The 20,612-nt window shown below is 47.9% G+C and overlaps 1 protein-coding gene across 1 annotated transcript in view; it reads right to left on the bottom strand.

The window, feature by feature from the left end:
- Positions 1-20,612, bottom strand: part of KCNK4 (potassium two pore domain channel subfamily K member 4) — a 239,978-nt gene that overhangs the window by 34,824 nt on the left and 184,542 nt on the right. Inside the window, exons 4-5 of the mRNA XM_069645142.1 lie at positions 2,423-2,583; positions 635-821 (exon numbers count right to left, since the gene is read on the bottom strand). Coding sequence (XP_069501243.1) covers positions 635-821; positions 2,423-2,583 — 348 coding nt within the window. The remainder of the gene's footprint in view (positions 1-634; positions 822-2,422; positions 2,584-20,612) is intronic.

Below are 20,612 nucleotides of genomic sequence, written 5' to 3'. Positions count from 1 at the left end.
CTCATACAGGCAGGTCGGCCATCTTGGATTTGCTACTCCTGTGCATGTGCGCTGCCTTGCACAAACAGAGCTCCCCAATGGAAAATGATGGGACCTGCATGTCTTCTACACTGCTCTGCTCAATGCCTGGATAATGACCAGCCCAGCTGGTCCTCGAGAATCAGCTCCTGGATTCTCCAGTTTTAGTCTTTTGCGTGTTTCTTAAATGGTCAGTAAGACGGTTAGTCCTAACGTGGCAGTCCCCTGTCCTTGGCCCCCATTGATCTGGAGGAGACCAGGGGATCCTCTTCATACCACGTGGTGGATGGTGGACCCCAGCTGCTGGGTCACCTCCCATAGACGACATAAGGGAAATAAAATGCTTGAACATTTACAAATGAATGTGCATGGATGCGGGCACTGTCAAATCATACGTTCACACGCTGTTACTTCGAGAGAGAGAGAGACACACACACACACTCTCTCTCTACCTCTCTCTCTCTCTCTTGCATGTTGGCAAGTGCACATATTTACACATATTTCAACCCCCATGCACAGAGTTTAAGTTTGATTGCAGAAACCGTTGCATGCACATGCATAACACAGTTGCGTGTATGCACACTGTCACAATGACACGTCATCACGCCCAGCCCACCTGCCACGTAGTCACCAAATCCGACAGTCGTCAGGGTGATGACAACAAAGTAGATGGCCTCCAGCAAGGTCCAGGCCTCAATCCTCTGGAAGATGAAGGTTGGCAGCATCACAAACAGCAGGCAGCCAATCAGGATGAAGAGCACGGCTGAAATGACACGCACAATGGTGGGGCTGACCCGCCACTTCTAAAGGAAGACACAGGATAGGGAAGTGGTCAAAATAACAAGAGAAGCACGGACATCCTACAACAAACCATCATGTCAGGCAGCAACACTGATATATTCTCTCGCTGTCTGACATTTGATTGACCCTGCCCGACCAGAAAGTCCTGGTGAAAACCCCATGAGCGCCCCATGAATATTCGTGGGTCACACGGCTAGAGAAATTCAGAGACCCATGAATATTCATGAATCATTCATTGGGGTGAGGGGGGGCACACGCCCACCCTCCACATCACCCTATAGCTCCCCTCTGACCCCCAAAGTACCCCTATGACTCCTTCCCCCCACAGCACACCCATGGTTTATCTCCTCTTCTCTCCGCATCAGCCCTCTGGCTCTGCTGTCTCCTCCTCCAAAGCATCCCTACTACCACCCCCCACTTACTTGATGTTCCCGCCCAGGGGAATTTGGCATGCTGCTCTGGCTGGAAGGTCCTGTTTCAGAAAAATTCAGCAGCAATTCTGTGTTGCGGAACCCACCACATTTTTTATTTAATTTTGAGTGCTAGAAATAGAAAACAGCCCCACTGCCCTTGGGGCGGAGGAGGCTACCAGTTTGGACATGCTACAGGACCCTGTGGTGGCGGGGTGCGGGTTGGAGCAGCCTTCAGGCCGCTCATGCGTGAACCCCCAATAGTTTTTCAGGTGAGTTCCCTCAAATGCTTTAAAGCTCACAGGACCCTGAACCACACACAATTCGATTGGTTCGAGAGTCCCTCAAACTAGTTTGCTCCGAACCATCCACCAGCCTCTTAGAGATTTGCAGGCTACTTGACCGGTGCCGCCTAATCCCCGATTCCTCATAGACTGGCCCACCTCGGGGAATACCTCTTGGGTGCAGGCAGCTACCCTTCACAGATGTTTTGTGAGTCTGGGTGGCTGTCTCTGATGCTGGTGTTTTCTGTGATTGTGTGGTGGTGTTTGTGCATGCATAGGCATTGTGAAGCCGCTGCTCCTGCACGAGTGGAAGCGTTCGTGGTAGCGAAGACGATTTGCCCACCAATTGCTTGTGAATTAAGGTGGCTTTCTGGTGTTCTTGGGTCTTGCAACTAGGAGATGTATAAGGAACCAGTAGAGGCACCTGGTTGCATCAGTAGCAACAGTAAGCGGGTACAGGGATGGGGGAGGTGTTTCCAGTAATGCCCAACAGATGCTTAAGGACTGATAGTCAAGCCTTATCCTTTTACGTTTCATAAGGGGTCCAAAGCGAATCGGGATGGCCTGAGACATTATATCAGCCACTGGCATATGAAGGTCAGCGCAACCAAGCCAGTGGGTCACGATGGATCTCTCAGGCACTAAACCACAAGGCCCTGGCCCATTACGTGCAATCTCAAGTGGGGCTCCCCCCTCGCCCTCCCCCAACTAATTTTTCTTCATGCTTACATTTTGGAATGTAGGACCTGGCACTGCTTCTTTTTAAAGCCAAGACAAAGGTGGAACGCATTTATTGTCTCAACGTCCTTATGTCTGGTGTACCCGCTCTCCTCCCATCACACATGAGTAAGACAAAATGGTGCAGGGAAAAGAGTCCATGGAACACCCCAAAACAATCAAGGTTCTTACAAGGAAAATATGCTCCACTTTGCCGATGCCCTTCCTGAGTGCGGAGCCCAGGTGGTCCCCCACGCCTGCCAGCAAAATGCCAAAGAGTGGGATGCCCACCAGCGCATAGAAAATGCAGAAGATCCGCCCTCCGTCTGTCTTGGGTGCGCTGTTGCCAAACCCTAGTTGAACCAGGGAGAAAAATAGGCCAATATCATTATCTGTCCAGGCTGGAAATCCCAAAGTCCCACCCACCATACATCAGGTCTAGGTAGTCTTGCATATGTGCCGTCACGTGATTAAACCCTTGTTGCGCAATGCTGCAATTCTATTGGCTGATAAAATGCCTCTCTATCCTGTGCAGACTGATGATGCATGTTTCCTCTGTGCCCCTTCTGACCACTTTTTTCTCTTGGTGCTTCCTCCTGGGGCACAGTGTTAGGATTATGCCACCCAGCTACCACTTGGTCAGTCCTGGACTTCACTGCTACAAACCATTGCTATAAGGGGCGTACATTCACCAAGACAGCAGCTTTATAGTGCATGATTGGTATGTGTCAGGGAAGTCTAAGACTAAATAAGTGATGTTCCAGTGACATGTAGCCATTTGTTCAGCAGAGAATGAGAATGCATATACTACTCCACCTTAACTCTGAGCCGCCCAGTTTAAGACCCCATGAGCACAATGATGGCATCACATATGACATCACTTGTCACATCAATTATGACATCATCAATGACATCACTGGAATCTAGAGAACACTGATTATTTTCAATTTACGGAAGAATGGGACCTTGCGGTTGCCTTGGCCAAGGGATGGCCCCAGGAGGTCGGATACCATTTCCAGTTTGTCCCGGTCCTTCACAACTTGAAAAAATAGCTGTGCCCCAAATGTCAAATGTCAGTGGGACCTGGTGTTTTCGGTGGCCGGACAGGGCTCCATGTGGTCAGATACATTTTCTGGTTGGTCCCGGTCCTCCACAACAACAAAAAACAGGTTAAGAAAATGGTGGGTTTTCCTTTCCAGACATGCAAACAACCAGTCACCATGGGAGATATATATAAGAGATTTAGTACCAGCCGGGCACCCCAATATACCCACATTTTTTTTAAACTTCGGATTTTCACCAAACCTAAAAAACATTTCTTTGCATGCTTTGAGTTGCTTTTAAAATAGATTTGTTGAAAATCCATCAAGCGGTTTGGACTGTGCGTGTCAGCAAACATTCCCTCTGGGAAAATCAATGCAAAAGTAAAACACACACCTTTTTTTTACGCTTTATATCTTTTGAACTGTAGCATAGATTTGCAAAACATTCTCCGGTTTTGAAGGACTTGGCCAAACTATTATTTCAGAAAATGGTGCAAGCATGGAGATAGCTTTCAGGGCATTTAAAAGTGTTTCCCGATTTTGGGTGATCCCTTTGTGATAGATCTGCACAAGTATGCCCAGTAAAGACACTTTGATGGCGATTTTGGTTTGGATGGAGTGGACGCATTGTGGTGCGCTGTCCATGTATGTAGTTTCGGCGTTTTCGTTGACCTCTGCCGAAAAAAGTGGCCAGTGTTGCTACTGTTCATGTTGTCATCGTACACTATGGAGGCATGCATTTGAGTTACACAGATTGTTCAAGTTTGTTCCATGAGACCCCACACTAGCACACATCCGCATTGAAATAGAGACCATGCTCCCAGTACCGCCACTACAGGTCTTACATGCCACCAACAACCAGAAATAATGAAAATGGGCTCTTTTGAGCACTGGGGAACAAGAGGGATAACCACACTAGCACACGTGATCCAAGAGGGTCGCCTCCTAAACTTTGATGCCCTGCAAGATAAATTTGGCTTGGCACCTATGGACCGGTTTCGACACGCACAGCTATCTCACGCCATACACACCCAATTCCCAGACATAACAATCATACCTCCCTGCTCCCCCATAGAGACCAACGTTCTTCCCTCCTCCCTCTCCCGTCCCCCCTTGCTCTCCCCTTCACCCCCCTAACTCAAAGACACGAGAAGTAACCAGTACTGCCAGCAATTCCTCCTTCGCAACTGTATCATTACTTTTTAATCTTGTGTTGCCTTTGTCACTGACAATACCGCTGTGTTTTTTCTGATGAATGCCTATGTTTATATCTATGTTGTTGTTCACTGTTTAAATCCAAATAAACAGAGTTATATTAAAAAAAAGTTTGTTCCATTACCTCAAGAGGTTGCTGAATGAAGTGAAGAGGCTTTTTCCCACTGCCCAGGTGCTTTTCTCATCCATGCCACCACGAAGAGTATGGGACAATGCTAATGCATGTTGTTCCCAGCCAGAGATTGGAAGGTGTCTCATCAACACAAGCATGTGTGACTTTTTGTCTGCTCGTGCAGTGTTCTTCTGCAACAATGACATCATTAGTTGTCGAAATGCCGAGTTTTTCCATGCAAATGGCATTTCCTTGTCGCCCATTGGTACATTGGTAATACTGTTTTGTTTGCCCATCTACAGGATGCGTTGAACAGTGTACTGTAAGAATGTGAGGAGTCGAAAATGCAAAATCATATCAAAACAAAAAAGAAGCTGTTTCTCTAGAAGTGCCTAAAAAAAAAAAGTCTCTTTTCTGAACCACCACTGTACATAAAATACCCTACCCTGGTTGCAATTTATTCCCCCACTCCCGCACACAGCACGAAAGCCACATCCGGGGCTTTTGAGGATGGTGGCCATGGAAATAGGACTGTGGAGGCTAAAGGATTGCGCAATAACGTTTCTGGGTGTGGTGTGTACCCAGGGGACAGTTGTACAGAACTGATCGTGTTGAATGGAGAGCTCTTCAATGTGATTGGTGGATGCATGTGTGAATATTTAACAGTGCCCAATGAGGGTGTGCTGCAAAGAACATAGTAGAAAGGGAAGAATGACTGTTTCTGGTTTGGTGGGGCACGGCCCTCGCAGTACTTGTGGAAGCGCACGTGCCACATACTACCGTTGTCGGCATGCTGCGCATGGGAATGTGACAGTGGGGATTATCGGCACTGAGGTTGTGGTTGACAGGAAGGGGCATTAATACATTTCCCCATTAGTGTGCGTAGTGAGCTGTGCTGAAATGGTTGCCATTACTTGCAAAGGTAATGTATGACAATAGATTTGGTCCGGCATCAATTACAGCTCTAATCTATGTGGCCACCTACTCTGTGTTGAAAAGCTACAAACAGATTGCAGAGCTGCTCTGTGGTGTGGTCCTTTATAGGGCTGCTCTGGAGACATGGCAACCGTAAAACAGTCTTGCATAGTTCAAACAAATACATACATGTGCAATGGCACATTGCATGGTGTTTGTAAGCGTGTACTTTTCCAATAACATTCTGTAGATTGTAGAACACTGTACTTTTCCGCTGTCAGAGGGTGCGAATCGTGTTTGCGAAATAAGGGCCCACGCGCCGCGTGGTTGCAGTTGCATGGTGACGTTGCAAATGTTCTCGATTGGCAGGGCTGTCTGTAGGGTTGTCGGCAGGAAGCTTTTTGGGTGGAATAGTTTGTGCGCATGTACATAGGTGTTGTATGAACACCTTTGGGTTCTCTGGCCTGATTAATAGTGCGACACACGTGCGCCTTCCTCATATACATTTTTCTTGCCCATCTCAGATAACTTGGAGTGGCAAGCACAGCCTCCTTACCCAAGACGTCCAGGCAAATTGCCATAGCACCAGGTAGGGACATACATCCACGGCTTAAGAACAGAGGCTTCATGGAGCGCTTCCTCAGAGGCATGGTGGCCGGACAGAGTAAGAAATGGTGTTGAACTGTCTCTTCAGACTCACCACAAAGGATACATGACGCATAAACAGCAATATTCCAACTGTGCCGAAATACAGCAGTCGGCAAAATTCCAATACAGAACTTTAAATTAGGTGGTTCACAAGATGCGGACATGCGGATAGTACTGGCATCCTAGGATTCCTCCATTGTCATTGTGGACAGGCTGGCCAGGTGCGGTGTCAGTAGGACACCTCCCTTTTTCTTAATTGTGGGCATTCCCAGCAGTACTGTTTTCCTCCGAGTCATAACGGCATTTTAAAAACAAAGGAAAAGCCAAATGCACACTGAACTGCAATTTAAATATGAACGCTCACTACCACACATTCATACATACTGTTCGGAAAGGGAAAGGTTAGCAGAAGTGGATACTTCGTGTGGGAATGTGGGATTTGTGCAAGTTGGTCGAGAGGGGAGGAAGGGATTGAGGTATCATTGTACTGTCTCTGATGACATAGATATTGATGGGAGAGCAGGCTGTGAAATGGGGGAGGGGTACATGTTCAGGTCGAGCAAAGGCATTTTATTTTGTCCATAATATGTCCTTGTACGTAATCTTTTAAGGCAGCAAAATTGTTCACCAATTCTTCCATTTTTCCTTCCAGCCTCTCCTGTTTTCTATTTATAGAGTTTCTTTACTTTCCTCTGCCCGTATGCTGTTGTGGAAGGGGTGCCACTTGTGCTGGCTTGCTTTCCTTTCCAATATGTTGTCCTACACAAATAAATGTGTTACGTGTACATGAAGCAATAGATATGAAATATTTTACGTTTCAGACTGCTGTGCGTACGAATGGGGTAACTATGCTAAGTAACAGTGTTATGAGGGAAATTCTCTTCCAACCACTGTAAGGTGCTTGCCATTGCTGCGTAAAGAAAGCAACGTTATGCTTATCTACTATTGTGTACTGCACCACCTGTGCAATTATCAGAAAAACTTTAGTGTTCTTACTATGTTGTACTGACGTTCTGCTCTTAGTACTTTCAAGTCCTTACTTTGCCCGTTCGTTCTTTGTTCCCATGTAAAGTAGCATGCAGTAAGATTGTTGAAGGCAGACATCCCCTATCTTGTTGGTGCACTCCGTTATGGTGCACACCCTATGCCTTTGTGCTGTTTGTTTCATAAGTACACTGTTTACAGACCTACGGGCATGGTGCTGTTTGTATACGTGCATTACAGAGTTCTTTCCAGCACATGACCTTACTCATGTAGAAACAAAGGCATTGTCTACAGCATGCATCATAGAGGTGCAATATTCAAAATCTTCCCATGTTGGATAGTACAGTGATGAATGCTTTCGTTTCAGGGTTTTGTGTACTGTAAAACATGTAATAAGTAGCTAAGAATGCCTCACTTACTACATAATTGTACTGCTATACAGAAAACAGAAAGAGACCACAACACATACACATATGAGCATATGCAGAGAAACAAAAGTAAGGAAAACAACAGCAGTACTACCAGAAAATGTTCATAACCACACTGGTTATCTTCATGAACAGAAATTATTGCTGTGTTTCAGGCTTCCCTCTTCCCCTATCTACGTGTAGCATATGATGTGACATAACCGTAAGGAAAGTAGTCTAAGAACATATTAGAGGGTAAGGTCTACAAATATAGTACCTTTTCATTTTTTAGTTCCTCACTGTCAGTGAAGAAAAGCATCTGGTGTAGATATGTCACTAAACTAAAAAAAAGAGGGAACCAGACTTGTGATGTCATCCTTGTTGTCATGGGTATTAGTCTTTGCAGTGCACAGTGGTAGTGCGAGTTATGGTTGCTTAGCTTACCATAACTGGCAAATTTCTGTGGGGTTTCGGTTTTACCTGTAACCATAACGTCCCTGTAACTATGTTTTGCCATTGAATTTCATAGGTTTTTACTAGTGCAACTTAACCATAACGTCCCTTTAACAACATTTTTTCAGTGTATATATTTATTTATTTTTCAATAAAAACCGTTAGTTAAGAAAAAGGTACGGTAAGCTGATTTATCGAAACAAAACCCTTGAAATTCAGCGGGTGTGGGGAGTGATGACCATCTTAACTCGGCGTCCCCTCAGAGGTTCGACAGAGAAGCTATAAGAGACTGTTACAAAAACCTTGCTGGAAAAGGGGGAGGATCTTCAAGGGTTTGTTAAAGCTTTTGTTCTGTGTAACCCCACCACTGTGGAAAACACATGCACAGATTGGCCCACAGGCTCAGGTAAACATTATGCCCAATGCAGGGGAGGGGGAGGTTAAAAGAAAAAGACCGCAATATATAAGGAGAGTGAGGGCAGCACAGAGTGTGAGTTGCAGGGGTGAGGTCAGAAGGTGTAGAGGTGGACCGAAAGACCAGGAGAAAGACAGAAGGAGGAGCGGAGTGCTGAAGAGTTGGTGACAGACTTCGAGCAGAGTGCAGGTGAGGGGTTGGTAGTGAGAGAGAGTGGTACCAGTTTGCGAGAGTGAATCGGTGAGACAGTGTTTATGAAAGTGAAGGTAGGGGAGCAATTGCTAGAAGGTAGAGTGAGAGGGAGTAGGGACCGGCGGTGAGTAAGGATATTACAGAGGACTGTTTGAGGGGAGTGTGAGGAGAAGGATGCAGGAGAGAAGTGAGGGGGTATGAGAATAGTGAGTTAGTGTATAGTACAGGTGAGAATAGCAAACTTAGGAGGGTTGAGAGTAGCAGAGTTAGTAGAGTGAGCAGGGGTTGGAGTAGCAGATTAAGGAGGGATGCTAGTAGTAGACTGAGGATGAGTGGTGAGAGTATTAAAGTGAGAAGGGGTGAGAGTAGTAAAGTGGGGAGGGGTTAGAGCAAAGGAGCTAGGAGGAGATACAGGGAGAGTGTGGAACCTCAGATGAACAGGATATGGAATGTGAGAATTAGAGAAAGAATGAGAAGAGAAGGGACATTTGAGTATGGCAGGAAATGAGGGGAAGGGAACAAATGAGAGAGAGAATGGGTCAGGGCATCTGTTACTGGCACAATACAGACAGAAACATTTTATATTTGGAGAAAGGTCAGGGAACCAAAGGAGGGCCTGTTTGAAGTACACTCTATAAGTATGTTAATCGCTGCCACCAGTTGAATGGAATAACAAAAGAGCAGGGCGGATCCATAGAGCCTTTGTTAGGTAATCAGGCTGGCAATGGCATGGGGAAGGTTGGCCCACCCCCTTCCTGGAGATGACATGGTGCGCTGCTGGCTATAGCATTCCAACTAAATATGACAGGCCATACAGTGCCTGTAGGATGTGTCCACCCAGAGTACACTGGTCTATGCGTTTGTCATGGTGTGAGCATAAAATAAGGGGTGTGAATTAGCCCCACACATTTTCCTGAGCTTGGTCTACCATCATTCCATTTAATAAAACATTTCAAAAAGCTAGCCGAGTGCATGCCCACCATGTGGATGGTCGAATTCCTGGCATGCCCCCCAGTCTCAACATGTGAACCACCACCCTACTGAGGGTCCAGTTCGTCATCTAGGCGAATCTACCAGCTTAGGCTATCTGTGTTTCCTTGCTGGGAGCCTTTCCTGTGCTGGATGTCCATATCTAATCACTGTAGGGATGTGGCCGAACGCAAAAGCTTAGGGTTCTCCCCTTGCATGGCCATTAACCACCTAACAGGCTGGTGGTCTGTTTGGATAGTGAAGAGTGACCCAAAGAAGTAGGGATTCAACTTCTACACTGTACATGACGGTGTATGCTTCTTTTTCTATGGTGTCCCAGTTCCTTTCCCTTTTTGTCAATCACCTGCTAATGTAGGGGACAGGTTTCTCTACCCCTGAGAGTTCAGCTGCGCTAACATTGCTCCAATCCCCAAATCACAGTCGTCTTTCTGGATAATGAACTCCTGACCATAGTCTGGCACTTTTAGAACTGGGGCCCTGCACAATCCATCCTTCAAATCCTGAAGGGAGGTTTGACAGGTGGGGGTCCAAGTTACCTTCGTAGGCATTTTCTTCAAAGTTCCATCATTCAGGGGCATGGCAATGGTCCCATACCTCTTGATGAATGACTGGTAGTACACGGTGAGATCTAGGAAGGCTCTCACCTGTGTCTGTGTGGTGGGGATGTCTCAATCGTTCACAGCCTGTATCTTTGCTTCAAAAGGTTGATTCTTACCTGCACTGACCAGATGGCCTAGGTAAGACACAGTGCCCTGTGCTATCTGATAGTCATACCTGCGTTCTGCAGCGCCTGAAGCGCTTGTTTCAGTTGGGATAAGTGATCTTCCCAGGTGTGGCTGAACACAGCAATGTCGTCTAAATAGGTGACACTGAAGTTTTCCAGTGCAGACAAAACCTGGTTGACCATTCTCTGAAAAGTGCCACGGGCATTCTTCAAACTAAAGGACATCACACTGAACTGGTAATGTCCTTCTTGGGTTTAGAATGCGGTCCTGTCTCTCGCTCGATCCGTTAAGCCGACCTGCCAGTACCCTGCCATGAGGTCAAAGGTACTCATGAGCTTGGCAGCGGTAGTCTTGGTAGTCCACACAAAAGCGGATTTCATTCTTCCCACTGCTTGTCTTATTAGGGCCAAGTACACCTGGGCTAGCCCAGGGACTGTGGGGTGGCTCTATTACTCCTTGGGACAACATCTTAGAGACTTCCTCCTTGATGGTGTCCCTGACCTTATCAGACATTCAGTGAATCCTACTCTTCACCTGCTTACTGTCTCCAGTGGTCACATCATGGGTGCACCAATCTATGCGACATGGAGTCCGCAAAAACAATCTGGCAAACTGTTCCAGTAAACAGCGACAGCCTGTCAGTTGCTGTTCTGACAGGTCTGTTGTAAGGTTGACACCTTTAACTGACCCATCTGTGGGTTCGGTGCGCAGGAGGTCTGGGAGACGACCGGTCTCCTTCTCAGTCGCTCCATCTGTCACTAATGCCATGACCAAGTCTTTCCGGCTATACTGGCGTTTTAGCCAGTTGACGTGAAAGACCCTGCACATCTGTTCAGGTCCTTTCACGTCAATGAGATAATTTACCTCACTGACTTTTTCCAGCGCACAGTAAGGCCCAGTCCACTTGTCCTGAAGGGCACTGGGTTTGGCAAGTTCCATAATCCACACCCACTGACCTGGAGAATAAACTGTCACTGTGGACTTCTGGTTGTGCCAGTGCTTCATCAGCTCCTGACTGGCCTTCAGATTTTTTTGCTGACTGTCCATTTACTTTGTCAATCTAGACCAAAGGCCAAGTACATAATCGACCACATCTCGCATGGAGGATGAGGGTTTGCCTTCCCATGCTTCTCTCACTAGACTGAAGGGACCTCATACAGGTGTCCAGACAGAAGCTCAAAGGGGATAAGCCCTACTACGTTCTGTGGTACCTACCTGTACGCAAACAGTAGAATATCCCATTTTCTCCTTGGGTGCTCTTCCAAGCCACCTATCATGCCTTTCAGGGTCTTGTTGAACCTCTCAGCAAGCCTGCTCGTTTGTGGATGGAAGGATGTTGAGAACCAGTAGGTGACTCCACACTCTTCCCACATAGCCTTCATATACGCTGATATGAAGTGTGTTCCGCTGTCAGAAATGACTTCCTTGGGGAAACCGACATGGGAGAATATTCCTATCAGAGCCTGTGCAACCACAGGGCTTTGATGCTTCTCAGAGGGACAGCCTCAGAGTACCTAGTGGCGTGGTCTACACCACCAAGGTGTATCTGTTCAGTGAGCTGGTTTGGGGATCCAAAGGACCCACAATGTCCATGCCTATTCTCTCGAAAGGCCACCCGACCACAGGTATTGGTATTAAGGGGGTCTTTGTGGCACCGCCTGACTTACCAGAAGCCTGACAGGTCAGGCAGGACTGGGCAAGTTTTATGCTAAATTGGGGCCAGTAAAAGTGTGCAGGCAACAGGTCTGATGTCTTAGTCAATCCCAAGTGACCCGCTAAAGCGATTTGGTGAGCCAAATCGAAAAGGAACTTTATGTGGCAGTGGGGAATCACCAACCTTCTGGTGCTCTCACCCTCAGAGTCTTTTGGCTCACTGTACAGGAGTCCATCCTCCCAGTACACCTTGAACAGTCCAGGGACTTCGCCCTTAGCCTGCTCCTCTGCCTGCTTCTGCAGGCCCGCTAGAGTGGGACACTCTTTCTGGGCTTTAAACAAGGCAGTCTGATCTGGGCCCCCAGCTGATGCAAACTCATCCAGCTTGGGCAGGTCCTTCAGAACTGCGCTCACCTGGTCCTCCACCTCAGGTTCCTGATCTGCACCAGGCAACTCTGAAGTCACTGAGTCTCCTGCTATCAAAGTAGGGTCCTCAGTGGCTACTGACCCCTCTCCCGCAGGAGTAGGCGACTCAGTAGTCTGTGGCACTGGACATGGGGCTACCGGCCACGCTGGTCCCTCGCACAAGCCCTCTGGAAGCACCCCAGACCCTAAAATTCTTGAGTCTTCAATCTGACGGCCTCTTTGGCCTTCGATCTTGTAGTCACTTCAACTAACTCAGGGTCCGGAAGATCATTACCCAACAGACATGGGACAGGGATTTAGTCTTTCACTGCTACATGGCGCTGGGTCATTTTACCTCGCCAACTGAACTCTACTATTGCCAAGGGGCACTCTGTCCATCAAACCCACGGACCGTACAATCAGATCTAGTAATACACTGTCCTGGCTGCACCCACTGCTGTGTGACAGCAGTGAGGCTAGCTGCAGTGTCTCTGAGCACAGGAGTTTTGTGTCCATTTCTATACACATGTTCTAAGAACAGTTGAGTATTATTGGGAACCAGGATCTCTTCTGGAGACCCGGTACCATTCCCACAATGTAACCAATCCACATTCGATCCCTCCTTGGCCTAGTGTGTAGTCCCCTCTAGGAGACCCACACTAATGATGGCCTCATCCATGAGTCCAACATTCACTATGGCTTTTTTGGGTAAGCCCTTTCAAGCAGGACCCCCTTTCCTATGGCCCGGTTGCTTACACATGAAACAACCGTTAGGTTGTGAGAAAATAGGTGTTACAGTGTTAGGGGTTCTGGCGCTCTGCTTTTTGGAGTGCACGGCTGTGAAAAATCAACATCTGTGACACCAGTGGTCCAGGGATGAATGTTGGTTTCTAAACCATCAATCAGCCTCACACCTCTAGTACACCAAAAGGGATCCAAACAGATTGGAACACAAGTAAATTATAAACCTCCTTGTCCAATTTTGGTAACATGGATGGAACAGCAGGCTTATCTCTGCAAGGTCGTGGATCGTTGGTTAGTTACAACACAGCGAAAATACAATTATTACCCAATGATAAAAGGACTGTCCTGTCAAGGTTGTATGAAAATATCTACTTCATTATTATTACAACAGACAGTTCTAGCACACTACAAAATACAACCCACCCTGTAAAGGAACATAGAGGACAGACAGTTTCACGAAGGAAAGGGATGCACTCTGGGTGCTGTACTGACAGGAGGGTAGTCGATAAAGCAATCAGTTTGAACTGTTCAAGGTTATTTGGTTTCAACACCAAGGGAGCAAAGGGTCATAAATGTCACTAGGGGCCTTCAGAGGAAGGACCAGGGGGACAGAACCACAATGTACCTGGTGCTTGAGATGATCTTGATGCTCGACAGCGTTGAGTTGGTTCCAGGACACTTTGCAGCTCCTGCAAAAGAGTTCAAGGCGGGAGATGGCTGCGGTATCAGGGAGCAGGCAGTTCGGCAAGCGAGGTTGAACGGACGGCTGCAGGCTGGCCTACATAGCGGCTCAGGGTCAAGAACCGTTGTCTCTATGCTGGTTGCCGGATCTGGAATGCTGCTCAAGGCATCTCGGATGGCTTTAGTGACTGCAGCGTGACAGCAGTCAGTGGTGCAGGCAGTCGTGGTTCGAGGGCTCGACTGCCTCGAAAATATCCTTAAAAAATGGATGCTGGTTGATGCTTGTTGTGGCACTCCTCCTAGCTTCTTCGCAGGGCTTGTGGTGTCCTTTCAGGCGGATGGTCCAAAGCTGAGGAGAGTGTTTTCAGGCAACGGCCTTGTCCTTTGTTCAGAGACTCTCTGGCACTTTCCACCTAGGAAGCTTGCTGGCAGAACCTAGCAGGGCATGCTGTGTGCTGGCTGGGTACCGGTTCTAGAGCTGCTGGACGGGTCCTCGGAGTCCGGTATCTCCCTCTGTTGCCTGGGAGATGTTTAGGGGAGGGATCTTGCTTCCCTCTTGTAAATCCTGACCTTCCTTCACTGGCGGAAGATGTGAGGTAGACTGTACCTTCAGCCAGGGTCCAAATTAGTCCTTCTTCTTACTCCTTTCAAAGTCGTTGGATGATCTGCTAAGTGAGGGGCTCAACACTCTTTTAAAGCCAAATGGGCCACAGTGATTGGTGCAGGCTAATACTACCTTAAGGAACCAATTCGGGGTCCCCACCAACAATCTTCTGTTATGCGTGAGGTCAGGACCAGATTGCTTTGCATCTGGAATGGTAAGGGGTGACAACATATACTCCTAAGTCCCACCCATCTTCCTGACTGTTGTAGATCAAAGTGTCTCTCTGGTTAACTGAGCCCTCTGTGGCTCTTGATCAAAGAGCAGGTCTCCCTTGAAGTTTGTGGTCAGAACAGACTTCTGTCTCCCTCAAATTACATACTTCATCCCTCTGAAAGGGAGTTTGCCTACTGTAAAGAGTTGTCCCAGACATGACATTCACTGCCCTTCGTATGCGCTGCCACCACACAAAACTAAGACAATAGAACAGGGCAGATCCATGGAGCCTTTGATATTTTAATTAGGCTGCCCATGGCCAGAGGAAGGTGTTGCCCTTCTCCTCTGGATGTTTTCATGCACCCCTCACTGTCACCTGTCAAATAAATGTGACTGGGAGGACTGCGCCTGAAGGCTGTGCCGCCCAGAGTGCACTGGACTGTATTAGCATAATTGTTTGTTTTTAATTGATCGAATGGTACATTTTTGACCGAATTTGGCCAGTACCATTTGATCGATTAAAAACAAACAATTGGGCTGTTACATACTGAACATGTGAAGCTGGGGTTGCAGGGGTGTACCCCGCTCCCCATTATTGGTATGTATTAGCCTTGGGGTGTTGCAGGGGTGTCCCCCACTTCCTCAAAATGGGAGACGGGGGACTGGAAAAAAAATAATAAAAAAGGGACCATGCGGCGTCGGATCTGATCCATGTTAGAGGGATGGATCTGACACCTCAAACAGGTAAGTAAGGTATTGGGGGTGGGGGCATTTGGTTTGCGGTTTGATCCTCTCATACTTGATTTCATGCGGGCAGTTTTTTTCAGACAGTTTGCAGCGATCAATTATTAGACGATCAAACAACACGAAACCCACTGGACTATGTGTTTGTTGTGCTGCAAGCATTAGAAAATGTGTGCGGAGTAGACCGACACATTTTCGGAGGTTGACCTCCCATCATTCATTTCCATTTTCAAAAATCAAAAAAACCCAGGCGAGCGCTAGCTCCTTGTGCGGATGGTCGAATTCCTCACAACGGCTGAACTAGAGTTGTGGGATTTCCCGTCATGCTTTTGGGCACCTGACTTTGAACAGCAGTGGGTTGGACCTTTGTTCTTCCCATCCTTGTTACCTTTTTTGTCCGAAGATTTCTCTTGTGGTGTGGGTGTGCTCGCCTGAGCCTTTTTCTGGACTCCAGTATTGACACACCTGTCGACAGCCTTTGCAAGCTCCCTGGGGTCTGTAATAGTCTTGTCCACAAGATGCTGGTGTAGATCAACCTCACAATTCTTCAAGACATGCTCACATGCAATCAAATTGTACATCACTTCAAATGTGTTAAAATTGTTACCAGACACCCACCCTCTCAGACATTTCAATGACAAGTGTGTGAATGCTTCAAATGTCTGCCCAGTTTTCTTTCCGGGCTCTCTGAAGCTCTTGAAATACCGTTCTAGAGTCTTACAGAACTTTCTGAGAAGGACCGCCTTCATGCTCTCATAAATGGGCCTTTCCTCAGGAGTTAAATGAAGAATTGCATCATTCCACTGGGTCGGTAAGCGACTCATCAGGGCTGCACCCCACAGTACCTTCTCCACCTCCTGCAGTTGAAAAGCCAACTCGAGCACTTCAAACCAATCAACAATATCCTTCCCCACTTCATAAGCCTGCACTAAATCTTTGGGAATGTGGCTCCGGGGCTTATCCCAGGCACCTTGGTTTGAGCCACTACTGCTGCCCTTGCTAGAGGTGGATTTGCTGGTCTCCTTCTCTTCGAGTGCCAAGCTGCGCAGCTCCATAGCAGCCCTGACCCGCTCTATGGTGGCCCTGTCCAACTCTATGGTGACCTTGTCCCGCTGTTTTTGTTCCTCCAGCGCTAGTCTCTTCTTCTCTAACAGGACCTATCTGGCCACTACATTGTTAACAGCCAGAACAATTACTGGGCCACTTAGAGGCTGTGCCGAGGGCTGGGACTGTGGGATGCTACACTAGCCCCTGGCCACCCTGACACTTGAGAAACCACACTTGCCTTAGAAAACGATGCACTTACCACTAGCCATTGGCAAGTGATAACTCACTGTTGGTGAGTAAGAAAACATGCCAGCATGACAGGCATGTCACAGCACATCATCTTCATACTGTTATTCTGGGGTTGTCAGGTATTTGCATATTGAACCACTTTTTTGACAGGAGTGATCTGCTGCTTGAAGAGCCAGTATAAAAACCAGGTGTACACTGGCCTTGCACTGGTGCACTGGTGTTGCTTCCCGTGCTAACACTGTTGAAAATGTTGCACCCTGTCTAAAGCGAACCACACTTGATGATTGTGCTGGGGCCACACTTCTCAATACGGGCGCCATGATTCAGTATGTTATATCTATGAAAAAGGAAACTATGCTAGGGTTGCATGCAGCAAAATGGCTAGCAGATATTTAATTTTATTTTATTTATTTTTTGTATTTGTAAAGCGCACTGCAGCCCAGAGGCATCGAGGCGCTGCTGGTGCAAGCAGGTGACTTAGTTACAGATGTGGAGGACTTGTGGGTTACAGAGAGCAGAAACCTCTGCAAGGTGCAAAACAAAACAGATACTTGTGTGGGTTGCATAATTCACCATACATAGCCATGCATAGACTGTACAGTGCCTGAGTGCCTGGATAGACAGGAGATAGGAGGCACCATGAGTTCTGAAATCCCTTTATACAAACAAGAGCATTTTAATGACTTTTCTGAAGTCTCTGTGAGATTCCATGCTCCTTAGGCTTGGAGGAAGGGCTTTCCAATGCGTTGCGGCGATGAAAGGGAAGCTAGAGCCTCCTGCCCTGTTCTTCAAGGTTTTAGGAATGGTGACCATGTTTGTGTATGCTGATCTTGTGGGTCTGTCAGAGATGGGTTTAGTAAATATTTGGGAGAGGTAGAGAGGGGCCTTGTTTTGAAGACGATTTGTGCGTGATAGCAAAAGATTTGAAGTTGATGCGTTCCTTGACGGGGAGCCAATGGACTAATCTCCTGGTAGCAGAAATATGTTCCCTCTTTACGATGCCGGTAGCGGCCCGGTTAAGCATTGTTCTGTGTGGTCTGGAGTTGCTTGATGTTTTTAGCGGAGGTACCTACTAGAAGAGCGTTACAATAGTCCAACCGGTAACCGATTATAGCCCTTGCTATGGTGAGGCAGTTCTCTGTAGACAGGAAGGGTCTGGCTGCGTTGAGCAGTTTTGAGTGGTATGCCGCGGAAGATGCAATCGGGCTTACCTGTCTGTTCATGGTAAGACTGGAGTCTAAGAAGACACCTTAGGTTTTGACCACCTGCAAGACAGGGATAGGAGGATTGTATTGTCAATGGTAAATGAGTTGTACTTGTTCAGTTTCTTTAAGGTTGCTGGAGATTGAGTAACAGTTCTGTTTTCTCGCCATTGAGGCAGAGACACATGAATTTTGGAATAGATGGAGGTTATATTTTCCCCGTCAGCCTCATAGTCACCGGTGTTGGGAATGAGCACCTGCGTGTCATCCGCAGAGTTGGTATACGCAATGCCTAGCGATATGTTGGCATGTAATCAATAAATGTTTATTTTGGAATGGAAACAGTGAAATAAAATACAATTCAGCTAAATTTAGAAAAAATCCACCATAAAAGACACAAGAATATTCAGACTTTAAGACAAAATATCACGTATCAAATACCATAAATCATTTTTTTTTACATATGGTTGCATTGCCAGTACTTTTTGTCCAAATTTCACTAAAGTGGCACTGCATGAAAAAGACTGGTACTAAAAATAAACCCACAGCCCCTTCATTCTCACAGATATACAAAATAAACTTGTTAATAAATAATGTTATTCAAAACATAAAGCCGCTTTTATGGTTCCCATCACAGTGCAACAAAAGTTAAAACAGTTGAAGCAGCGGTTTTAGGTTATATAGATTTCCTCCTGAACTGAATCTAGGAGCAAGTTTATAGAAGCAGGGTATCCAAGACCAGGAGATGCTCCCTGCGGAACCATGCCCCGCAGGGTATATAGGACCAGGAGATGCTCCCTGCGCAACCATGCCCCGCAGGGTATCTAGGACCAGGAGATGATCCCTGCGCAGCCATGCCCCACAGGGTATCTAGGACCACACCAAGAGATGCTCCCTGTGCAGCCATGCCATGCAGGGTATCTAGGACCAGGAGATGCTCCCTGCGCAACCATGTCCCGCAGGGTATATGGGACCAGGAGATGCCCCCTGCGGACCCATGCCCCGCAGGGTATATAGGACCAGGAGATGCTCCCTGCGCAACCATGCCCCGCAGGGTATCTAGGACCAGGAGATGATCCCTGCGCAGCCATGCCCCACAGGGTATCTAGGACCAGACCAGGAGATGCTCCCTGTGCAGCCATGCCACGCAGGGTATCTAGGACCAGGAGATGCTCCCTGCGCAACCATGCCCCGCAGGGTATATGGGACCAGGAGATGCTCCCTGCGCAACCATGCCCCGCAGGGTATCTAGGACCAGGAGATGATCCCTGCGCAGCCATGCCCCACAGGGTATCTAGGACCAGACCAGGAGATGCTCCCTGTGCATCCATGCCACGCAGGGTATCTAGAACCAGGAGATGCTCCCTGCGCAACCATGCCCCGTAGGGTATCTAGGACCAGAACAGGAGATGCTTGCTGTGCAACCATGCCCCACGGGGTATCTAGGACCAGACCAGGAGATGCTTCCTGTGCAACCATGCCCCGCAGGGTATCTAGGACCAGGAGATGCTCCCTGTGCAACCATGCCACACAGGGTATCTAAGAACAGACCAGGAGATGCACCCTGCAGAACCATGCCCCACAGGGTATCTAGGACCAGACCAGGAGATGCTTGTTGTGCAACCATGGCCCACAGGGTATCTAGGACCAGGAGATGCTCCCTGCGGAACTATGCCCTGCAAGGTATCTAGGACCAGAAGATGCTCCCTGCGCAACCATGCTCCACAGGGTATCTAGGACCAGACCAGGAGATGCTCCCTGTGCAGCCATGCCATGCAGGGTATCTAGGACCAGGAGATGCTCCATGTGTAGACATGCCCCGCAGGGTATCTAGGACCAGGAGATGCTCCCTGCACAACCATGCCCCGCAGGGTATCTAGGACCAGACCAGGAGATGCTCCCTGCGCAACCATGCACCGCAGGGTATCTAAGACCAGGAGATGCTCCCTGTGAAACCATGCCCCCCAGGGTATCTAAGACCAGGAGATGCTCCCTGCGCAACCGTGCCCCAGGACCAGGAGATGCTCTCTGCGCAACCATGCCCCGGAGGGTATCTAGGACCAGACCAGGAGATGCTCCCTGTGCAACCATGCCCTGGAGGGCATCTAAGACCAGGAGATGCTCCCTGCGGAACCATGCACTGCAGGGTATCTAAGACCAGGAGATGCTCCCTGTGAAACCATGCCCCCCAGGGTATCTAAGACCAGGAGATGCTCCCTGCGCAACCATGCCCCAGGACCAGGAGATGCTCTCTGCGCAACCATGCCCCGGAGGGTATCTAGGACCAGACCAGGAGATGCTCCCTGTGCAACCATGCCCCGCAGGGTATCTAGGATCAGGAGATACAACCTGCTGAACCATGCCCTACGTAAAAAAATGCTATCCTATGTAAACATCGTGCCAGTTCTTAACAGTACAAATCCTGAACCCAGTCAAATGTAATAATTTCACTAGCACTTCACTCAGTGCAAAGTGGGTAATTGCCAGAGTGAGACGGCTGGTGGTGCACGTGTGCCATAAAGAAGTTCCCAAGGGGCAGTGGTCAAAGTGAGTGGGAACGGTCAGTAGCAGCATTCCACAACTTTTTTTTTTTTTACTGTTAAAAGTTCCACTACTTCTTGCAACCATTTCCACCATTCCGGAACTGTTCTTAGTGAAGTTAATGCACGCTTCTTTTACACTTTGCCACCACCCGATGGCAGTTGCAGCTAAACTGAAATCTTTTTCAACTCAATTGGCCA

Source organism: Ambystoma mexicanum, chromosome 2p (assembly GCF_040938575.1).
Source record: "Ambystoma mexicanum isolate Mex_15411 chromosome 2p, UKY_AmexF1_1, whole genome shotgun sequence".
Taxonomy (NCBI): Eukaryota; Metazoa; Chordata; class Amphibia; order Caudata; family Ambystomatidae; genus Ambystoma; species Ambystoma mexicanum.
This window is presented reverse-complemented; position numbering and strand designations above follow the sequence as displayed.